This window comes from Cynocephalus volans, chromosome 2 (assembly GCF_027409185.1).
Source record: "Cynocephalus volans isolate mCynVol1 chromosome 2, mCynVol1.pri, whole genome shotgun sequence".
In the NCBI taxonomy this organism is placed as follows: domain Eukaryota; kingdom Metazoa; phylum Chordata; class Mammalia; order Dermoptera; family Cynocephalidae; genus Cynocephalus; species Cynocephalus volans.
Genome location: NC_084461.1, coordinates 160267038 through 160287743, shown reverse-complemented (window position 1 = coordinate 160287743; position 20706 = coordinate 160267038). Strand labels below are relative to the sequence as shown.

Below are 20706 nucleotides of genomic sequence, written 5' to 3'. Positions count from 1 at the left end.
TTATGATAGTACCACACTCTAGAATACTGTAGCTTTGTAATAAGTTTTAAAATCAGGAAGTTTGAATCCTCCAACTTTGATCTTTTTCCAGATTGTTTGGCTACTGTGAGTCCTTTGGATTCCCACATGAATTTTAAAATCAGCTTGTCAACTTCTGCAAAAAACAAAAAGCCAAATGGGATGTTGATAGGGATTGCATTGAATCTGTAGATCAATTTGGGGAGTATTGTCATCTTAAATCTTTCAACCCATGAACATGAAATATCTTTCCATTAATTTAGGTCTTCTTTCATTTCTTTCAATGATGTTTTGTAGTTTTCAGTGTGCAAGTCTTAAGTTTCTTTCATAAAATTTATTCCCAAGTATTGTTTGATACTATTATAAATGAAATTTTCTTAATTTCATTTTTTGATTATTCATTGCCAGCGAGTAGAAATTCAATTGATTTTTGTATAAGGATGTTGTATACTACAACCTTTCTGAACTCATTTATTAGCTCTCATGTTTTTTGTCTTTTGGTGTGGATCACTTAGAATTTTCTATGTATAAGATCATGTCATCTGCAAATATAGTTTTACTTCTTCCTCTCCAATCCGGATGTCTTTTAGCTCATTTTCTTGTCTAATTTCCTTGGCTTGAACTTCCAGGACAATGTTGAATACAAGTCACAAGAGTAGACATCTTGTCTTTTTTCTAGTCTTAGGGGTAAAGCTGTCAGTCTTTTACCGTTAAGTATGTTAACTGTGGGTTCTTCATAAATGCCCTTAATCAGATTGAAGTTCTCTTCCATTCCTTTTTATTTTTTATAAAGGGACATAAAATTTTGTCAAATGATTCTGTGTTTTTGTCCTTTATTCTACTGATATAATGTATTACACTAATTGGAGATATTAAACCAACCTTGGATTCCTGGGATAAATCTTACTTGATCATGGTATATAGTCCTTTCTTTTCTTTTCTTTTTTTTTTTTCTTATTCTCTTTTTATCATCAAACCAAATAGCACTTATCCCTAGAAACATTGTGCTCTAAACCAAAACCACTGACAATCCCTCATCCCAGCCCCTGAGTTGCAGATTTTCCTGAAAACTAGTTTCTAGGCCATTTAGGTCTTGATGAAATTGTCCCTTCACAACTCAGCTCCCATCCCCCTCCTGGTCAGTCCTAGTAGAACCAGACTTTTCTCCTCCCTCAAGGAAGGCACTCCAGGAAGATGGGGAATTCCCAGCGCCTGCCCAGCAAATTCTGTCCTACTCACTGAACTTTGCTCAGCATGAACTAGTCACTCTGGCTAAGTTCCCCGAAACTCTCTCTCTACTTGTGTCTTTAAGATAAACCAACTTCACTGGGTAAGGCTCTCTATTTATAATGAATTATTTTAATTATTCTTACCATTCAAAAGAAACTTCTGCATCAAAGCCTACTCCTGCCCAGCCATCAGCCCTGAAATGCTGAGAGGGTGGGGATGAGGGCAAAACCCAATTAACATCAGGGATTCTGGTCACTGGGGTCGCACTTGAGCATGACTTTCATGCCCAATCCCTTTTGGGATGTTTCAAAACCCTCCAGAGCTTTCTCCAGAGGAAACCTATGGGTGACTAAGGGCTTTACGTTCACAGACTTGGATGCAAGCATTGAAACTGCCACCGGCCACGTGTTGCAGTATTGAAACACATCCTTGATATCTACCTCCCAGATGGCTGTGTGCACTAGGGGTACTGTGGTCATCTCAGAGCCCAGCCCCACAAGCACCAGGGTCCCACCACAGTGAGTGGCGTAGAAGCCAGCATGGATGGCAGCCTCTGCCCCCGTGCACTCAATGGTGACTTCAGGCTTGCACCCCAGCAGACCTTCCACTTTACTGGCAATTTCCTGAGGGCTCTCCTTGGAGATCTGGAGGACGAAATCAGCCCCAATTTCCTTGGCTTTGGACAACCGGGAGGCAGACAGATCAGTCACCACTACTTGAGGGGCTCCCATTGCCTTGGCCACAAGCAAACTGACCAACCCGATTGGCCCAGCTCCACACACAACGACCCTGTTCCCCAGGGTGACCCCACCTCGCTGTCAGGCATGGATAACCACAGAGAGTGGCTCAATCAGGGCTCCTTCCTCAAAGGCGACACTGTCAGGAAGCTTGTAGCAGAAATTTGCGTTGTGCTTATAGAACCGACAGAGATTCCCGTCGTCGGGTGGTGTGGCACAGAAGAAGATGGACGGCGACAGGTTGTATTGGCCAATCTTGCAGAATTCATCGGTTTCTCGGGGAGCACCAGGCTCAATGGCAACACGATCACCTGGTTTTAGGTTCTTTACCAGTGATCCCACTTTTACGACTGTTCCTGAAGCTTCATGCCCCAGCACCATTGGCTTTTTCACAATAAAATCACCAATTCGACCATGCTGCCAGTAGTGGACATCTGAGCCACAGATTCCAACAGAATGCATTTTCAGCAGCACCTTATTTGGGCCTGGTTCAGGCACAGGATAGTTCTCCAGGCGCAGGTCCCCGGGGCCGTGCACCACCAGAGAGAGGTTCTCAGGCTTGGCGGTGGCTGCCATGTCGCTCCCTCGCTCCCGGGTGGAAACTGGAGTCCGCAGGACGTGTGGTCGCTCTATAGTCCTTTCTTATACATTGCTAGATTCGATTTTGCTAGTATGTTTTCAGGATTTTTGAATTTATGTCCATAAGTAATATTGGTACAGAGCTTTCCTTGAGATATCTTTGGTTTTGATATCAGGTAATATTGGCCTCATAGAATGAGTTAAGAAGTGTTCCCTCTTCTATTTTTTGAACTTAGTGAACAGAATTGATATCAATTCTTACATATCTGGTGAAATTCACCAGTAAGGACATCCAGGCCTGGGCTTTTCTTCTCATATAGGTTTTTGTTTTGTTTTGTCACTTTTCTCTCACTACTAATTCAATCTCTTTGTTATACATCTATTCAGATTTTTTATTTCTTGAGTCAGTTTTAGTAGTCTGTGTCTTTCTAGGAATTTGTCCATTTCACCTACATTATGTAATTCATTGGCATACAATTGTCCATAGTATTCCATAACAGTCCTTTTTATTGTTTAAGGTTGGTAGTAATATCCTTTTTATATCTGATTTTAATAATTTGAGTGTTCTTTTTCTGTTCAGTCCACTTAATTTTTTTTTTTTTTTTTTTTTTAATTTTATTTTGTCGATATACATTGTGGTTGATTGTTGCCCCTTACCAAAACCTCCCTCCCTCCTCCCACTCCTCCCTCCCCCACAACAATGTCCTTTCTGTTTGCTTGTCTTATCAACTTCCCCCGTTTTTTTGTGTGTGTGTCTGTGTGTGCGAATTTATATATTAATTTTTAGCTCCCACCAATAAGTGAGAACATGTGGTATTTCTCTTTCTCTGCCTGACTCGTTTCACTTAATATAATTCTCTCAAGGTCCATCCATGTTGTTGCAAATGGCAGTATTTCATTCGTTTTTATAGCTGAGTAGTATTCCATTGTGTAGATGTACCACATTTTCCGTATCCACTCATCTGATGATGGACATTTGGGCTGGTTCCAACTCTTGGCTATTGTAAAGAGTGCTGCGATGAACATTGGGGAACAGGTACACCTTTGACTTGATGATTTCCATTCCTCTGGGTATATCCCAGCAGTGGGATAGCTGGGTCATATGGTAGATCTATCTGCAGTTGTTTGAGGAACCTCCATACCATTTTCCATAGAGGCTGCACCATTTTGCAGTCCCACCAACAATGTATGAGAGTTCCTTTTTCTCCGCAACCTCACCAGCATTTATTGTTCAGAGTCTTTTGGATTTTAGCCATCCTAACTGGGGTTAGGTGGTACCTCAGTGTGGTTTTGATTTGCATTTCCCGGATGCTGAGTGATGTTGAGCATTTTTTCATATGTCTGTTGGCCATTTGTATATCTTCCTTAGAGAAATGCCTACTTAGCTCTTTTGCCCATTTTTTAATTGCGTTGCTTGTTTTTTTGTTGTAAAGTTGTTTGAGTTCCTTATATATTCTGGATATTAATCCTTTGTCAGATGTATATTTTGCAAATATTTTCTCCCACTCTGTTGGTTGTCTTTTAACTCTGTTAATTGTTTCTTTTGCTGTGCAGAAGCTTTTTAGTTTGATATAATCCCATTTGTTTATTTTTCCTTTGGTTGCCCATGCTTTTGGGGTCGTATTCATGAAATCTGTGTCCAGTCCTATTTCCTGAAGTGTTTCTATGTTTTCTTTAAGAAGTTTTATTGTTTCAGGGTGTATATTTAAATCCTTAATCCATTTTGAGTTGATTTTAGTATATGGTGAAAGGTACGGGTCTAATTTCATTGTCCTGCATATGGATATCCAGTTATCCCAGCACCATTTGCTGAAGAGGCAGTCCCTTCCCCAGTGAATAGGCTTGGTGCCTTTGTCAAAGATCAGATGGCAGTAAGTGTGTGGGTTGATTTCTGGATTCTCTATTCTATTCCATTGATCGGTGTGTCTGTTTTTATGCCAGTACCATACTGTTTTGGTTATTATAGCTTTGCAGTATAGCTTAAAGTCGGGTACTGTTATGCCTCCAGCTTTATTTTTTTTGCTCAGCATTGCTTTGGCTACGTGTGGCCTTTTATTATTCCATATAAATGTCTGGATAGTTCTTTCCATTTCTGAGAAAAACGTCTTTGGAATTTTGATGGGGATTGCACTGAATTTGTATATCACTTTGGGTAGTATGGACATTTTCACTATGTTGATTCTTCCAATCCAAGAGCATGGGATATCTTTCCATCTTCTTGTATCCTCTCTAATTTCTCTCAGCAGTGGTTTGTAGTTCTCATAATAGAGATTTTTCACATCCTTGGTTAACTCAATTCCTAAGTATTTTATTTTTTTGGTGGCTACTGTTAATGGGCAGGCTTTCTTGATTTCTTGTTCTGCATGTTCACTTTTGGAGAAAAGAAATGCTACTAATTTTTGTGTGTTGATTTTGTATCCTGCTACTGTGCTGAAATCATTTATCAATTCCAACAGTTTTTTTGTAGAGGTTTTAGGCTGTTCGATATATAGGATCATGTCATCTGCAAACAGGGACAGTTTAACTTCATCTTTTCCAATCTGGATGCCCTTTATTTCCTTCTCTTCTCTGATTGCTCTGGCTAGTACTTCCAACACTATGTTGAATAGGAGTGGTGAGAGTGGGCATCCTTGTCTAGTTCCTGTTCTTAAAGGAAAAGCTTTCAGCTTTTCCCCATTCAGGATGATATCAGCAGTGGGTTTGTCATATATGGCTTTATGTTGAGATACTTTCCCTCTATACCTAACTTATAGAGGTCTTTGTCATGAATGAGTGCTTAACTTTATCAAATGCTTTTTCAGCATCTATAGAGATGATCATATGGTCCTTGTGTTTGAGTTTATTAATATGGTGTTTCACATTTATTGATTTGCGTATGTTGAACCAACCTTGCATCCCTGGGATGAATCCCACTTGATCGTGATGAATAATTTTACATATGTGTTGCTGTATTCTGTTTGCTAGTATTTTAGTGAGGATTTTTGCATCTATATTCATCAAGGATATCGGCCTGTAGTTTTCTTTTTTGGTTATATCTTTACCTAGTTTTGGTATCAGGATGATGTTTGCTTCATAGAATGAGTTTGGGATATTTGCGTCCGTTTCAATCTTTTGGAATAGTTTGTAAAGAATCGGTGTCAATTCCTCTTTGAATGTTTGGTAAAATTCTGCTGTGAATCCATCTGGTCCTGGGCTTTTCTTTGTTGGGAGCCTTCTGATAACAGCTTCAATCTCCTTTATTGTTATTGGTCTGTTCAAATTTTCTATGTTTTCATGGTTCAGTTTTGGGAGCTTGTGTGTGTCCAGAAATTCATCCATTTCCTCCAGATTTTCAAATTTGTTGGAGTATAGTTGTTTATAGTAGCCTCGAATGATTCCTTGTATTTCAGATGAATCAGTTGTAATATCACCTTTTTCATTTCTAATTTTTATTTGAGTCTTCTCTCTTCTTTTTTTTTGTTAGCCATGTTAATGGTTTGTCAATTTTATTTATCTTTTCAAAAAACCAACTTATTGATTCATTGATCTTTTGTATTGTTTTTTGGGTTTCAATTTCATTCAGGTCTGCAGTCCACTTAAAATCTCATAAACTTTGCTGATCTTTCCAAAGGACTTTTGGTTTTGATTTTTTTCTACTGGTTTTCTACTCTACAAGTACATTTCATGATTTTCTGCTCTAATCCTTATTATTTCCTTCCTTCCTTCTGCTTGCTTTTCTGTTTTCCAGTGTGTTAAGGTGGAAGGTTAGGTTATTGATTTGAAATCCTTTTTCTTTTTTAATATGTTTAGAACTACAAATTACCCCTTAAGCATTGCTTTCACTGTGTCCCATGTTTTGGCAAGTTGACTTTTCATTTACTTCAAACTATTTTTTAACTTGTTTTGATTTTTCTTTGACCCATTAGTTATTTAGGAGCATGTTGTTTAGCTTCCACAACCCCCCCCCCCAAAAAGCAATGGCACTTTTAATAAGAAACCTTTGTGATAACAGAATAAAGATATGTTCAAATGTACACATAGCACTTTGAACAGGACTGGAGTCTACTCTCTTATATCCTACAACCTTAAGATTTTTTTTAAATCTTCACTCTATAGAAATGCTTGCCAACATACAACAGATTCCACATAATCCTGAATTTCCCAACTCTATTTTTTTCTTTTTCGTGACCGGTAAGAGGATCGCAACCCTTGGCTTGGTGTCATCTGAACCGCGCTCAGCCAGGGAGCGCACCGGCCATTCCTATATAGGATCCAAACCCGCAGCAGGAGCATCGCTGCGCTCCCAGCGCCACACTCTCCCAAGTGCACCATGGGGTCGGCCCCCAACTCTATTTTTAATTTCACTTCATTGACTAGAGAATATACTTTGTATGCTTTCAATCCTTTTAAACTTATTGAGGCTTGTTTTATTGTGTAGCATATGATCTATCTTGCAGAATATTCCATGTACACTTGAGAAAAATGTGTATCCTGGTATTGTTAGCTGGAGCCTTGGTGGTAGCCATAGATGTTGAGTCAGAGGTAAGCAATGAGTGACTGAACAAAACTCCTTTACCTATCTTTTCACCTACACGTGAGGCAGGAATTGAGGTTCTTATTAATTCTAAAATTCCCCTCCCTTTCTATTCTTACTGCTCTGCAAGCCTTCCTCAACTTATTATCTCTCAACTAGAGCACACCAAAAGCCAGCTAAGTAGTCTGACACCAATTCATCTTATTCTTTTCATGCATCCTCCACAGTACTGCTACTCCCATTTAAAAGCCTTGTATAGATTTTACACCACCTACAGGATGAAGTTCAAACTTTAGCAGGTGGTTCAAGTTCCAAAGGCATCAACTTCACCCTTCACATTCCAGACACTCCAGTAGCACACTCCCCACTCACAGACCCACATCATGTTCTAAATCCATTCTGTTCATAGCTACGTGTTTCATATAGGTTTTTAATATAGTTCCTGTTCTTCCTCATAGAAAGAAGTTCTTGCTGTTTCAAAATCCAGCTCAAAAGTCATCTCTGAAAGATTTTATAGACCCATGTAGACAGAGTTGCTCCCTCCACATCTGGTATATCTTTAGCACTTACTGCACTAGATTATAATGATCAAAAAGCAACTTGAAGTCAGAGATCATGCCTATAAATCTCTACTAAGAATAGCACCTGACAATTCTGAATGTCTTATTTCTAATTGAGTATTAATCAGTATGGTGACAAAGAAAAGTGGTTTAACAACTATAAATAATTCACCAAAATGGACTGAGGCACCCACACTTACCCAGCTATGTCCAGCCCAGCTATGGCCATTAGACATCCATGCTGTGCCACGCTATGCTGTAACCAAGACCCCCACCCAGATGTCACGCAGCCCCACCTTCTCTCACCCTGTGGTTACCACAGACTGCTAAAACAGAATTTTTCAGCATGTACTTTTCCGTCCTGAGACAGAGTCATAACCACATAAGATTATAAGATCACTGCTCTTGCTCAGTTACAAAACCCCAGAAATGCTTTGATATAAAAATAACTGCCCCCCTGCAATGGGGTGCTCAAAATTTTGGACATGAGCCCTTTTGAGCCAAATGCCGGCATTTCAATAAACTCTGCTTTCCTGTTTTAACCCTCAGTGTTTCCTGCCTCTCCCTGCAAGTTCACAGTAACCCACTGCAACAGGACCAACTACATGTAGTCCTTCTACCCATCAGGTCTATTCAAAAGCTTAGACAGCTTACTAGTGGTAACTTTATAAGCCTGGCAGCATAGACTCATTTTGCTAGTAAGCCTGCAAAATATTCATCAACAAGAGATCTTGAAGCCCACCTCAGGCCATTCTGACAGAGTAAGCAAAATTTCTCTTGAGAGGCCCAAAATTATTTTATAGCTATTGGGTAGATTAGAGTGAGTTTAAGTTTACAGTTCAAAGAAAATGAGGAAACTGACATCTTATTCATTTGATTTAAAATGTTATATGTGTTAAAAAGAAACTATAGATACTGGTTTTCAAGCTACCTGGTATTTCCCAATTCCTAGCTATAGACTAGTTGGTTAGACTCATTTGAGGAAATTTACTCATGTAAGTATTTCTCAAATTCTCCTAAAATTCTAGTAAAAATATTTCTTCTATGAGATTCTTCTAATATATAACTTATTATCTTAAAGTTGTCTTTATAATATTTGTAAAAACTTATAATCAATTTAAATTTTAATACCTAAATAACAGTCCAAAAAGGGAATTCCCAGTATATATAACATTGGTACCTAAAAGCTAAAAACTTTATTCTAAATATACTGCAGTTCATGTTTCTCTAGGAAAGTTCTTCTAAAGGACAGTAACTAGAATTTACAAAGTAACACGGCATACATTATTAACTTTTTTTTTTTTTGGCAGCTGGTCAGTACAGGGCTCGAATCCTGGACTTCAGTGCTATCAGCAACACGCTCTAACTAACTTCATTAACTTTTTTTACATTTATTTTGTGACAATTATATGGAGAACAAGACTTATTATAGGTAGAGGTAAAATTATATATTAAAGATTAGATAGAACATGCCTACTTTAAAAACTGGACATGTCAGCAAACATTCATCTGATCTAAATTATCTTCTGCTTTTTCTTTCCAGTATCTACATAAAATTTTACATTTGTTTATTACATTAGTAGTTTCTAAAAAGTAAATGAAATTTAATGTTTTTTTCTCAAGTGTAAGTCAACATCTGAAGACTTGGGAAGTTACACATCTTCAAAGTTTATATATTCAACAAAATATACACGTAACAAATAAAACATTTAATGAATTAGTAGAACCCCAACACAATGTTTGCTACTGTATTTAAAAGCATTTATTTAAAATGTCAGCCCCTTCCAAAAGACGGAAGACACATGAGCCCATTTCTTTTATTATGAGGTATATGGTAACAAAAACAACAAAAATCCTAAATGCAAAAGGACCATCAGTGGCCTAAAGATAAAACTGACCTTTGGCAAAGATATGAGTGTTATAGAGAATAACACAGCCATTAAGGAAATACATTAGTTTACATCATTTCCCATATTATGGCCCTGTACCCATTCACTCTTCCTTTTGAAAGGGCGAGTTATAACCCTGTCCAAGATGACTCGGAATTTTAAACATGTGATCTGCGGATTAACATTTATTTTTCTCAAACCTCGGTACTACAACTATACAAATTACACTTTTAAAATATTTGAAACAGATACTGAATTTATTGGTTGGCTATGAGTAGGAAAATACATCGGTAAAGAAAAGAGACCCTGTATATAAATATAATACTAGCTAGTTACAATTTGACCAAGAAGTTTCCACTGAAAAGAACAGTAAAAGCCCTTGTTACCACCAGTCCATACGGTATATAGTCGGTTTCCCATTACCTTTATCAAAGAGCTGCCGAGGCAAATGTGACATTCTTTGAGCTTAGTGCAGATAACGTGCTGGGTTTTGTTACATGAATGGTAAACAAGAGTTAGTCCAGTGCATTACACAACATAATGTACTGTGAATAAAGACTAGGTAATATTTTAGACAACTACTTCAAAATATCAGTTACTAAAATTTATGTAATCAAAAAGAAGAGCAAAGTGAACATCTTAAAATACTGTTTATGAGTGGAGGAGAAACACTTGCTAAAAGGTGTTCTTTGAGTTATCGGCAACAATTATACTGGATATTTTGATTAGTTCATTTAAAGAACAAACTGCTGTAACTGTTTTGCCTAAGTTAGCTTTTGTCCTTATATGACATAACCCTAAAACCTTAAAAGTCACTATGGAAAAATTCCATAAATTTAAATAGTAAAAAGTGAAACTGAAACTTGAATGTTATTACTGAAAACCTGAATCACTGAAGAGCTTTGAAATTTTAATTTCAACATTTAGAAGTGCATTCCATCCAATTTAATGATGTCCTTAGGTTTCAAAGTGCTAATCTAAAATAAGTTTTCCTGGTTCTCACCAAATTAAATAAAAATAAAAAAAACACACATGCCTTGGAGATATTCTTCACCTGTCTTCGGGGATTATTAAAGTTGCAATCAACAATTTATTTCTACAACTTTAGTCTTAATTATGCCATAAATAAATTTTGATGAACATTATTTAAATTCTCAAAGCATAAATACTCACCACTAATATGGTAAATTGCATTTCAAGAGATTTACAACAAGAAACTGAGTGCCTCCAAATTTCTGACCTTTAAAACATACCCCCAATTTTCTGTAAAACATTCCTAAAATGGATTTATCCAACAAGAATACTGAAATTACAATATGGCAACAAATTAAATATTTTTGTTACAGAACTTCTGAAAAATAACCTACACTGTGAAAACACTAGTTTTTATTGCATTTAGGGAGTATGAATTATTAGAAATTATTGAGGACACAGAAAATATTCAAAACACAAAAGTTTGCTTAACAAAAGCATCATAGTCTATTTTGGTGTGACCATTTATTCCCTACAGACCCAAAATATTCCTTTCTCTTTTGAAGGTTACAGTTGTGAATCTACACTCTTGGTTCAATTTATTACTATCTAAATACGATGGAGAAGCTGTTCAAACTGACCCACAGAATGCAGTATGCCTGGAAGAGGCAAAAACAAGTTATTTTCAAGACATAACAGGCGATTATATCTTAGTATACTGCTGCCCCCCAATCAAAATATATTGTAGACAACAACAAATACAGATGAAAACATTTTGTGTAAAGCTCAAACCTTTAGCATCTAACAAGTGCACTCTAGTTCCAGCATCTATGAAAAAAATACATCCTCCATTGACAAATTCAAAATGAGTAAGTGCTCTCCCTTCCATAAAGCTCTCTGGATCTGTGATTACATGTGATTACATAATGCAGATCCTAGGAAAAGCGGCTTCCTCGCTCTCATCAGTCCAACCAGCTCCAGCTCACCCTGACTGGAAATTGTCATGATGAATGTTACCAACACAGTGTTTAGGAAAAATGAGTAGACACACCTTTTATTCACACCTTACAAAAAAACAAAAACAAAACTCAAAAACCCCATAAAAAGTTATGCACTGGTTCTACATCAATAATACCAGCTTTCCAATGTACTGGACATGTTTGGTGTCAGCACAACTTAAACAAAAAGTGGAAAAAAAAAAAAAATCACACAAAATCTTTTTAAAAACCTCAAAGGAAAAACCAGGTCCAAGACAAAGATTCAAGATCAAAACTTTTGAAGAATTTTTTAAAAAGAAAAATAAAATCATTTATTTAAACAGTATGTAATTTCATTTTCTCTTAAAAACAGAATAAGCACACTTAAGTGCTAAGCATTTTTCATAAAATTTAAGTCATTATCCAAAATGACTCATTCTCTGTATAAAAATTGTTAATGTTCAACAATTTTTTCTTCTTAACACTCACATGTCCTTTTGCTCCCCACCTGCTTGCAGTTGAAACAAAAGCAGTTAGACCAAGCTCCCTCTGAATTTATTTGATTTTTGAGAGAAAAATGAATGAATGAGAACAGAATATATATGATTTAACTTGCAAAGTTAAGCTGGCTTTAATCTTTAATCTAATAGCACTATGGGCAAAATACAATATAACTTTTATCTTTGTTCACATATTAATATGACTTAGTCATCACTTTAAAAATGATCTGAAGAACTGTCTTAGGGACCTGTTTTGAAAATGCATCTAATTTATACTGCTTCATAAACGGAAAATTACTTTTTCTTTAAAAAGGAATGATTTTCTTTGAAAAATAGAGACTAAGGAATACATGAGTAACAAAAAGAATTCACATGATAGTAGTATTCTGGGTGACAAACAGCACTGTGCAATGACACTAAGAAGCAGTGCTTGGGTCTGGTGAGCAAAGACCCAGGGACCCACCCTATGAATATGTTCCAAAATGTGATATTTAATGCTTCACTACGGGAAAAAAGCCACAGCTCAGACAAAAGCATTTTCATAATATTCTCACAAACGCTAAACGGTATTTTAAAAATATAAAAGAGGATGCACAGATTTTCTCTGCATGCACAGGCAGTGCTTGGTGAGAACAAATTTAGGCAGGCACTGTGGAGATAGGACAGGAAGTGTCTTAAAAAGGAGTTAAAAAGCTGTACCTAAGCAGCTATAATTTTTTAACTTAAAGAAGTTAAAGATTTAAAAATATCAGAATGTACATATATAACTATTACATTCGGTCCATAAATGCCTACAGATCATTCAATGTTCAGCTTATCTGTCCTGGTAGATAGCTTTCATAAAAATTCAGAAATTCATGAATAAGTTGCCTCTGGTTCCAAGAAAATGTCCTAAGGTTTAAGCAGATTTAGATTTAAAGAGCAATGTTCTCAGTTTTTAAAAAAAGTAGTATAAAAGGGCTAACAAAACCCTAACAGTGCAAATCATTAGCAGAGAAAGTCTGTTGCAACTTCTTTTACAAGCTGGCCTTTATAACACATGAAACAGGTTTAAAAAAAAAATTAGCCTTAGTTTACAATACAATCATCATTTCCAAATCTGATTTTTTTAGTACAAAATTTCATAAATCAGGTCTTCTATGGATCATATACAATCATAAAGGCTAAATTCAAATTCTATATTTTACAAACAAGTCTGAAAAAGGAGGGAGTAAAGTATGGAAGAATGGTCTCTGGATGTTACTACTGGCCTCAAAAAAATAGTGCTACAGATTTCTGTGCAAAGAGAATATGCTGTTCAAACATTTTCCTATTTCAAGGCATGAAAATATTATATTGGATAGAAGAAACAGGAAAAATACTTGTAACAAATTAAAGATAGGTGCAAATACACCAATCCCTGTCTAGCAATATATAAAGCATATTGGGCTCAGAATTTGTCTGTTGCTAGCACCTGGCTTTCATATTATATCCTTATCAAATAATCAGATTGAAAATTCAAATCATCATTAAGAAAAAAAAATCCCTAGTGGCCATACCTCACTCCCCTATATTCAGATTTTCACGAGTTTAAAGTAAAATTGAGGTGGTCGTCTGAAGGTACTTGACTACCTCCTGCCAGGAAGGTGAATGCCGTTAACTTGGGGCAGGAAAGGCAGTAAGAGCTCCAGTTGTGCAAAAAGTGAGAAGTGGTCGGAGGGGATGAGTGGATGTGGGCAGCCGCTGATATTATTCTCAACTAGCCAATGGTGGTCCAGAGGTCCCAGGATGCCTAAAGTGTTCAGCTGAGGTTTAGAATAGAAGATGTAGTCAATTATACCCTAAAAAAGAAGGAAAAGAAAAACAAGGCCCCACATAAGATAACACTGAAATACTGACTGCTTTCAAGACACCCTTACAATCATGTTAAACAAAACAAAACAAAGGAAACCTTTAAGGTGCCAAGCTCTTTCTTGCCCCAGGGCCTGCACACATGCTGTTCCTTCTACCTGGAAAATTTTCTTCTATTTGTCATCTGGTTAATTCTTTCTCAATCTTCAAATGCCAGGTTTCATCACTTTTCTTTCTGAATCCTGCTCCCAACCTACTTAATGCCTCCTACCACCAATTCTTGTCCTTTGCTAATGCCCATCCCAAGGTGTAATTACATACTCATTAGCGTGGCTGAGACCTGCCTCTCACACCAGACCACAGCTGCACAAGGGCAGGGCTGTCTCTACCTGCCCTTCATATCCTCAGCAGCAACTAGGCAGGGCATCTAGCTCATAGTTGCGGATCTTCTGGTTTTACCCTCTTCTGCTGTAATTTAAGCCTCTCCTCCACATGCTCTTGGCCTAAAGGCCTGAAGCATGTTCAAGTGTCTTCTTCGTCTTCCTGTCTCTATATCAGCAACAGGAACAAAAGGAAAAAACCCCTGTCTTCTCACCCTTTGGTTATCACCCTTGCCTCCTTTTCCAACAGTCTGCTTAAGAATCTAAAAGGAAAGGAGGGCTGGCTGGTTAGCTCAGTTGGTTAGACAGCAGCCTTATAACACCAAGTCCACAGGTTTTGATCCCTGTACTGGCCAGCCACCAAAAAAAAAGAAAAGAATCTAAAAGGAAAGGGCACTTAAGGACAAACAGGTCATAATTTCTATGCTCTAAGGTACAAGAGCTCCTGAGATTTTACCTAAGTTCTTATTTATACTCTAACACACAATCTAATCTGACTGATTATTTTTCCAGCAGGTCAGAAATAGAAAACTGGGATTTAAGAGATCAGAAAAACAAAAAGTGGCTAAAAAGGACAGCTAAACACAAGAAAGTGACATAGCCCTAAACAATCACTGATACTAAAAATATAAACCACATTTTGGCACTCAAAGTAGTAATTTCAATTAAATTAAAATATGAGAGAAGGAACACCTCACCTCAAGTGACTCCAAATTAGATACTTTAGTACTGCATATCTAGCTGTCAGTAATGAGCACAATGCCCCCAAAATGTAAAAGTTAGTTTAGGAATTAATTTATGACTATTACTTCATCTGACTTCTTATCCTGGAAAATATTCTAACGGGTATTTATAAAGTAAAGATGTGACACCAATCACACAGGACTCTACAGAGGAGTAATAAAAGAATATGCTGTCAACGAGTTCAAGATTGTTTAATTCCAGTCTGAACAAATACCACTATTTAAAACATAATGAAGTTCCAAGACTCGCTAGGAAAATGGAGGTTTTAAAAGCTTATCAATCTCAAGACACACCTTGAAATCAAATGTGTAATTTGTGTAAGGCATCAGGCCACTCTCATAGGCACTCTTTAACTTGAAACCATGCGTGATCCTTCCATTGGTTGTTCCATTCTTCCCATTACAGCTGAAGTTTGTAAGACTTTCATTATATCTCAGTTCTTTAAAGTCTTTATGATTTGTTTCTACTCCACCAGTGCTCAAATATTCTACAACACCTATAATGAAGAGAAATGTATTTTTTCATTGTTAAGTATAATATACAGTATATAAAACTGTACAGTGTAACTAAAAATAAATTATGCAACAGTAAATAGTTTTAAACCACACATATTCCCACTTTCTAAAATGTCTTTTTTTTCACATTTGCCAGAACTTATACAAATCTATTTTTTACATAGTTGTAACCACAGCATACTGAATATTTTATACTTTGCTTCAAAAGCATTTAATACTGTATCACATGAACATATGTCTTCCCAATTATCTTTCTTTAATGACTGCATAATACAACTAGACTGGTGTATAATATAAGGGTACTTCAAAAAGTCCCTGTAAAGATTTCCATTATCTTTTAATTGTTTTTCCCACAGACTTTAGAAGTACGCTTGTATTTGCTAAACTAGTTGCTTATATTTTACAATCCAGGGCTCCACTTTTTAAAAAGAATTAAAAATAACACCACAATCAATATCTTAGTATGTATGTTTCTGTTTACGCTACTTGATACAAAATATATTTGATATAAAATCCTAAAATTAGGACTGAATGTGCCATTTTATAATATTGCTAACTATGGAAAAAAATGTCACCAGTTAGTTACAGAGCAACTTCATCCCTGGACACTAATTTTCCAATTTCCTAAGTGTAAGATGGGCTCTGCAAATATATTTTAATTTTCATTTAATTAGTTAGCAAGGTTGGACATTTTCCCATGTGTTTGCTATTAAAATACTATTATTTTCCAACACGGAAATGGGTCTTAGATGTGTATAATTTGACTAGATTCTCTCCTTGCTCCTCAGATACTCTGTAGCTATACAGAAGGCGGAAAGCATGCAGAGAAATTGCCAGAGAATAACCCTCAAATGCTTCAGTAGCAGTAATCCCCAGACGGCTTGATGAGACAGACTGAAGAAATCCAGATACCTTTATTTAGATACTTTTATTGTTCTCTGAAAACAAATTTTAGCAGTTTCTTTTTAATGCCTCTTATCTATTGTGATGGCAACAATGTGCTACCAAATTTATCTACTCCAAACACCTGTATGTATACAAGGAAAAGTATTTGTGTGTGTTTGAGAGTATAAACAAGGAACTGAAAAGGATACAAAAAGGAAGAAATATTTAGTTTGGCATCACATGGGCTATGGTTTATTCTCTGTACTATCTATGGAAAAGTATTCAGGATATGGCTTTCTGTATTCTTCTACTTTGTGACAAAAAAATAAGATCCTTGCTCTTTTTTGTGTGTGAAATTCACTTGACTAATTTGTGTAAATAAAGGTTCTCAATTTCCATCTGAGGTGTATTTTTCTAATCAAGTCACCAAAAGAAACAAAATTTGAGATCCTGTAATATATGCAATAAACTGTGATTATATTAGCATATGCTGGAATCCCAAAGGGTTTGGATTATGCAAGGGCACTTCAGAAAATCTGTGGAAAATAGAATTAAAAGATAATACAAATCTTTCCATGAACTTTTGAAGAACTTTTCGTATAAGACTTAGGGCTAATAAAATACAAACTATATGTTCTTCAAAAAATTATTTCAAGTCATCACCTACGTGTTTACCAAAGATGATTAATATCCTTCCTCTTTAGGCTCCACAACACCATTTCATTTTCAAAATGCCCTCCTACCCCACACAAAAAAATTGTATGGCTGCCACTACAAACTGAATTTTCATTTTGATTGAACTTGAAATTATCAGGAACAATATATTACAAAAACATTTTAAGCCAAAAATTATTCTATATAAAATAATAGTCTTTTCTTACCAGAGTCTGGCAAAGAATTAAGATCTGCACATAACACAAGTGGAATAGTTCCAAATTCTCCCAATACACCAGATTTGAGGCTTCGAGAGGCTTTATCAATAATGTTCTTCACTTCTGAGAGGAACATCATAGTTTGTACCAACTTCACATCAGAATACTCAGGGTCCCAATGCATATGAGCATTAGCAACAAGAATAAGTTGTTTTTCTGCTCCAAGATGTGGCTTTCCAGCTACATTATATCAAAAGAAAAAAACAAATAGACAAAACCCACCCATCAGCCCATATGTTTTTATAAAGTCTGAAAACAAGGGATATCTTAAAGTCTCAGAATTGTAAAGAACCCTGAAATTTACATAACAATTTCCCACCTGATGACTAAATATGTCCTATAACAAACCTGAGAGATAGACATCTAAACCTCTGTTTGATAATTCCAGCACATGGTATTCTCTACCTGTACAAAGACAGCCCATTTTATTTTAAACAGCTTGATTTTAAAATAGTTCTGTCCCTTTGAAAACTTTTGGTCTTACAGATTTCCTAAATCAAGCCTCACGAAATTAAATCTGAATCCTCCTTCTTAGATATATTTAAGATAGTCATTAAGTTCTATCTTTCATTTTTCCCATCCTAGACATTAAATATCCCCAGTTCCAACTGCTCTTCAAGTGATAAAAGTTTCAGTCTCAGCATGATGGTCACTGTAAATATACTTTTATTTGAAATAAGTGGTCAATTTATCCAAAACTCAAGATCTTTAAAATAATTATTGTAAGTAGGTCGGGAAGAGAAATTAGCTTATAGAATATCCTTGCTGTCAAGAAATTATGAAAGTGTATGGAGTTCTTATTCCTGAAGTTATTTTAATGAATATTTACTTCAACATTTATTCTTGAGAGCAAAAATATTTTTTGCTTTATGCCTTTCAAGGTTTGTAATTCCTTTCTGGGCAATGCATTCTCATCTTAAGCTTTGTGGTAGAGAAAAAGAGAGATGATATTTTAGAAAAGACAAAATCTCACTGAGTTTCTTCAGGTGTTAGACAAGACTATGAATACATAATGAAATTTGTTTTCTGCTCTTTTTTAAGATGGCTAGTCAGAACTATTAAATTTTAGAGGTCAATTGTACAGGAAATGAAAGGGTCACTCACATGACATTTCAATCAATTCCTTTCGAAGTTCTAGCAGTACTGCAACTCCAATGTTATCTTTTGTCATGACTCTGTTCAGCATAGCTTCAGACCCTTCTGAATTTGCCATTGCTAGCTGATTAAATTCAACAGTGTGTTTCTGAACCAATGTAAATCTAAAACAAAAACAAAAACACACACACAAAAACAGAATTGGGAATACCAAGATATTAGCTTTGTGGGAAACATAGTTTTCCCAGATTTCTTTAACAGATACAATGGCACTTAAATCACATAATGGAAAATCTTCCACACTTAGCACCAAGCTTCCCACATCCATTTAAAGTTTTTCTCAGTCTGTTACTGATAGAAACAACATCTTAAAATACCTTTACAATATAAGATAATGTAGTAATCTTCTGCTTAGGTTTCATGTTGAAATATTTCATCTTGGAATATTTACACAATTCTTTTCCAAAGTATAGGTTTAAGAATCCTCCCATCCTAGAGGGAACTTTAACAACACGGTGTTTCAATTAATAATTGGAATTAAACTCTAGAAAACACCTGAAGAAACAGCAGCACTTTAAGCATGTCTCCAAAACAAGATTATTTCTGATCATTAAAAACAAATTTAAATTGTATCATTTTCTTAACTAATAATATAGTGCCTCATTCTCTTATTTGCCAATTAATTTTCACACTCGTGGTCCCCGCCCTGCAAATATTGAATAAATTTTCTTTTTTAAAAAGAGATAACTTACTTTTCTGTCTTGAAGAATATTGCACAGCCATCAACATGTTTTCTTTCTTGTTCTGACATTGTCCTAGCTCTAGACTTAGGACTAAAGAACCCATTATAGCCACGCTCTTTCAGTTCTACCAGAAAAAAACTGTAATACTGTTCCGTTTCAACCTCCTGAAAAATTGAAAATGGCAAAGTTACTTCATAAGACAAAAATCAGTCCTATGCATTAACTATGTATGCATAGTTTGAAAGCTTGAAATAATTTCAAAGGTGTGATCTGTAGATTAAAGAACGTAACATCTTTTCGATGTAATTTATCTGAAACCACTCAGAACAACTACTTGTCAATTTAAAGGTACCAGTTGCCAAGGTCAATTCTTTGTTGCTTGAGAATAATGAATGGAAAAACAAATATCCTTACATGTATATTTCCTTATGTCTTAGAACTAATGTGGAATAAGAATCAAAGTAGAAGGAACAACACAGATCATAATTTCAGACCCACAGGCAGAAAGTGACTTGCCTAAGATCATGTAAATTATTATGGGAGTTGGACTGAGAACGCAAAGTTACTGTCTAACCAGGTTCAATCCTCTTTCCACTATGCCCTAATTATTCTCATACCATTGGTGGTAAAGTAAAATTATACCTTAGCAATGCCACAATTTCAGTAACTTCACCATCCAATTCAAAAATATTGTGCAGGGACAATGGAAGAAGGAAGAACATTTAGCTGTCATAGAAATGCTTAAAACCCATCTTAACTCATTTGATTTATTTGGCAGCACAGTGCTACAAAACAGGTAGTGCTCCCAAGATTTTTAAACAGAGAAACCCAGTATTTTAACAACTGCTAAAGCTGAGACTTCAAATATGTCAGTGTAATGCATTCTTAGTTTGCTCTTTGCTCTATCAGTGCTGGGGGATTTATACATTTTAAACACTGTTCTGTATGACTTACCTGAAGACTTATGATATCAGCATTGCAGCTCAAGATTTCTTGAATAATGGCCTTTTTCCTGTAGTCCCAATTTAGTGCCCATGATGGACAGTAGCCGTATAACTGCCGGGTCGCATATTTATCACAAAGAACATTATAGCACATGACAGAAAACAAGGCTGTAGGAAAGATAACTTTACTTATTCACACACACGGCAGAAAAAAAAAATAATTTCGGTAATAGTTTTCACTTAAATGTTAAGTTTGACTTTACTCATTCATTCTATATTCACTGAAAAGCTCCTATATGCCAGACATGGGGGCTAGAAAAAGATGATAATAAAAGGAGGATAGATACATGAACAAGTTAGAACACAATGTATACGGGCTGAGCCCGTGGCGCCCTCGGGAGAGTGCGGCGCTGGGAGCACAGCGACGCTCCCGCCGCGGGTTCGGATCCTAAATAGGATTGGCTGGTGTACTCGCTGGCTGAGTGCTGGTCACGAAAAAGACAAAAAAAAAAAAAAAAAAGAACACAATGTATTACCTGCTACAGAAGTATGCAGGGGTTTGGAAGCTAAAAGACTAAGAACTTGAGCTTTTCAGACTCTAAGACCACGGTTCCTCATTTCTATACTCCCTCCACTACACCACCAATGGTTAGTGTAGGATGT

The 20706-nt window shown here is 36.1% G+C and overlaps 2 protein-coding genes across 4 annotated transcripts in view; both read right to left on the bottom strand.

Moving 5' to 3' along the window:
* Positions 1-1487: 1487 nt before the first annotated feature.
* Positions 1488-2561, bottom strand: LOC134371226 (sorbitol dehydrogenase-like). The gene is given in 1 exon segment (XM_063088255.1): positions 1488-2561. A coding segment is annotated over 1 exon segment (1074 nt).
* A 9309-nt stretch (positions 2562-11870) lies between these two features.
* CNOT6 (CCR4-NOT transcription complex subunit 6) overlaps positions 11871-20706 on the bottom strand; it is a 70936-nt gene continuing 62100 nt past the window's right edge. For all 3 annotated transcript variants that reach the window (XM_063086116.1, XM_063086117.1, XM_063086118.1), the window contains 6 exons: positions 20054-20211; positions 19109-19263; positions 18366-18520; positions 17211-17441; positions 15223-15425; positions 11871-13795 (listed from right to left, as the gene is read on the bottom strand). In XM_063086116.1, coding sequence (XP_062942186.1) covers positions 13583-13795; positions 15223-15425; positions 17211-17441; positions 18366-18520; positions 19109-19263; positions 20054-20211 — 1115 coding nt within the window. In that variant the 3' untranslated portion in view covers positions 11871-13582. The remainder of the gene's footprint in view (positions 13796-15222; positions 15426-17210; positions 17442-18365; positions 18521-19108; positions 19264-20053; positions 20212-20706) is intronic.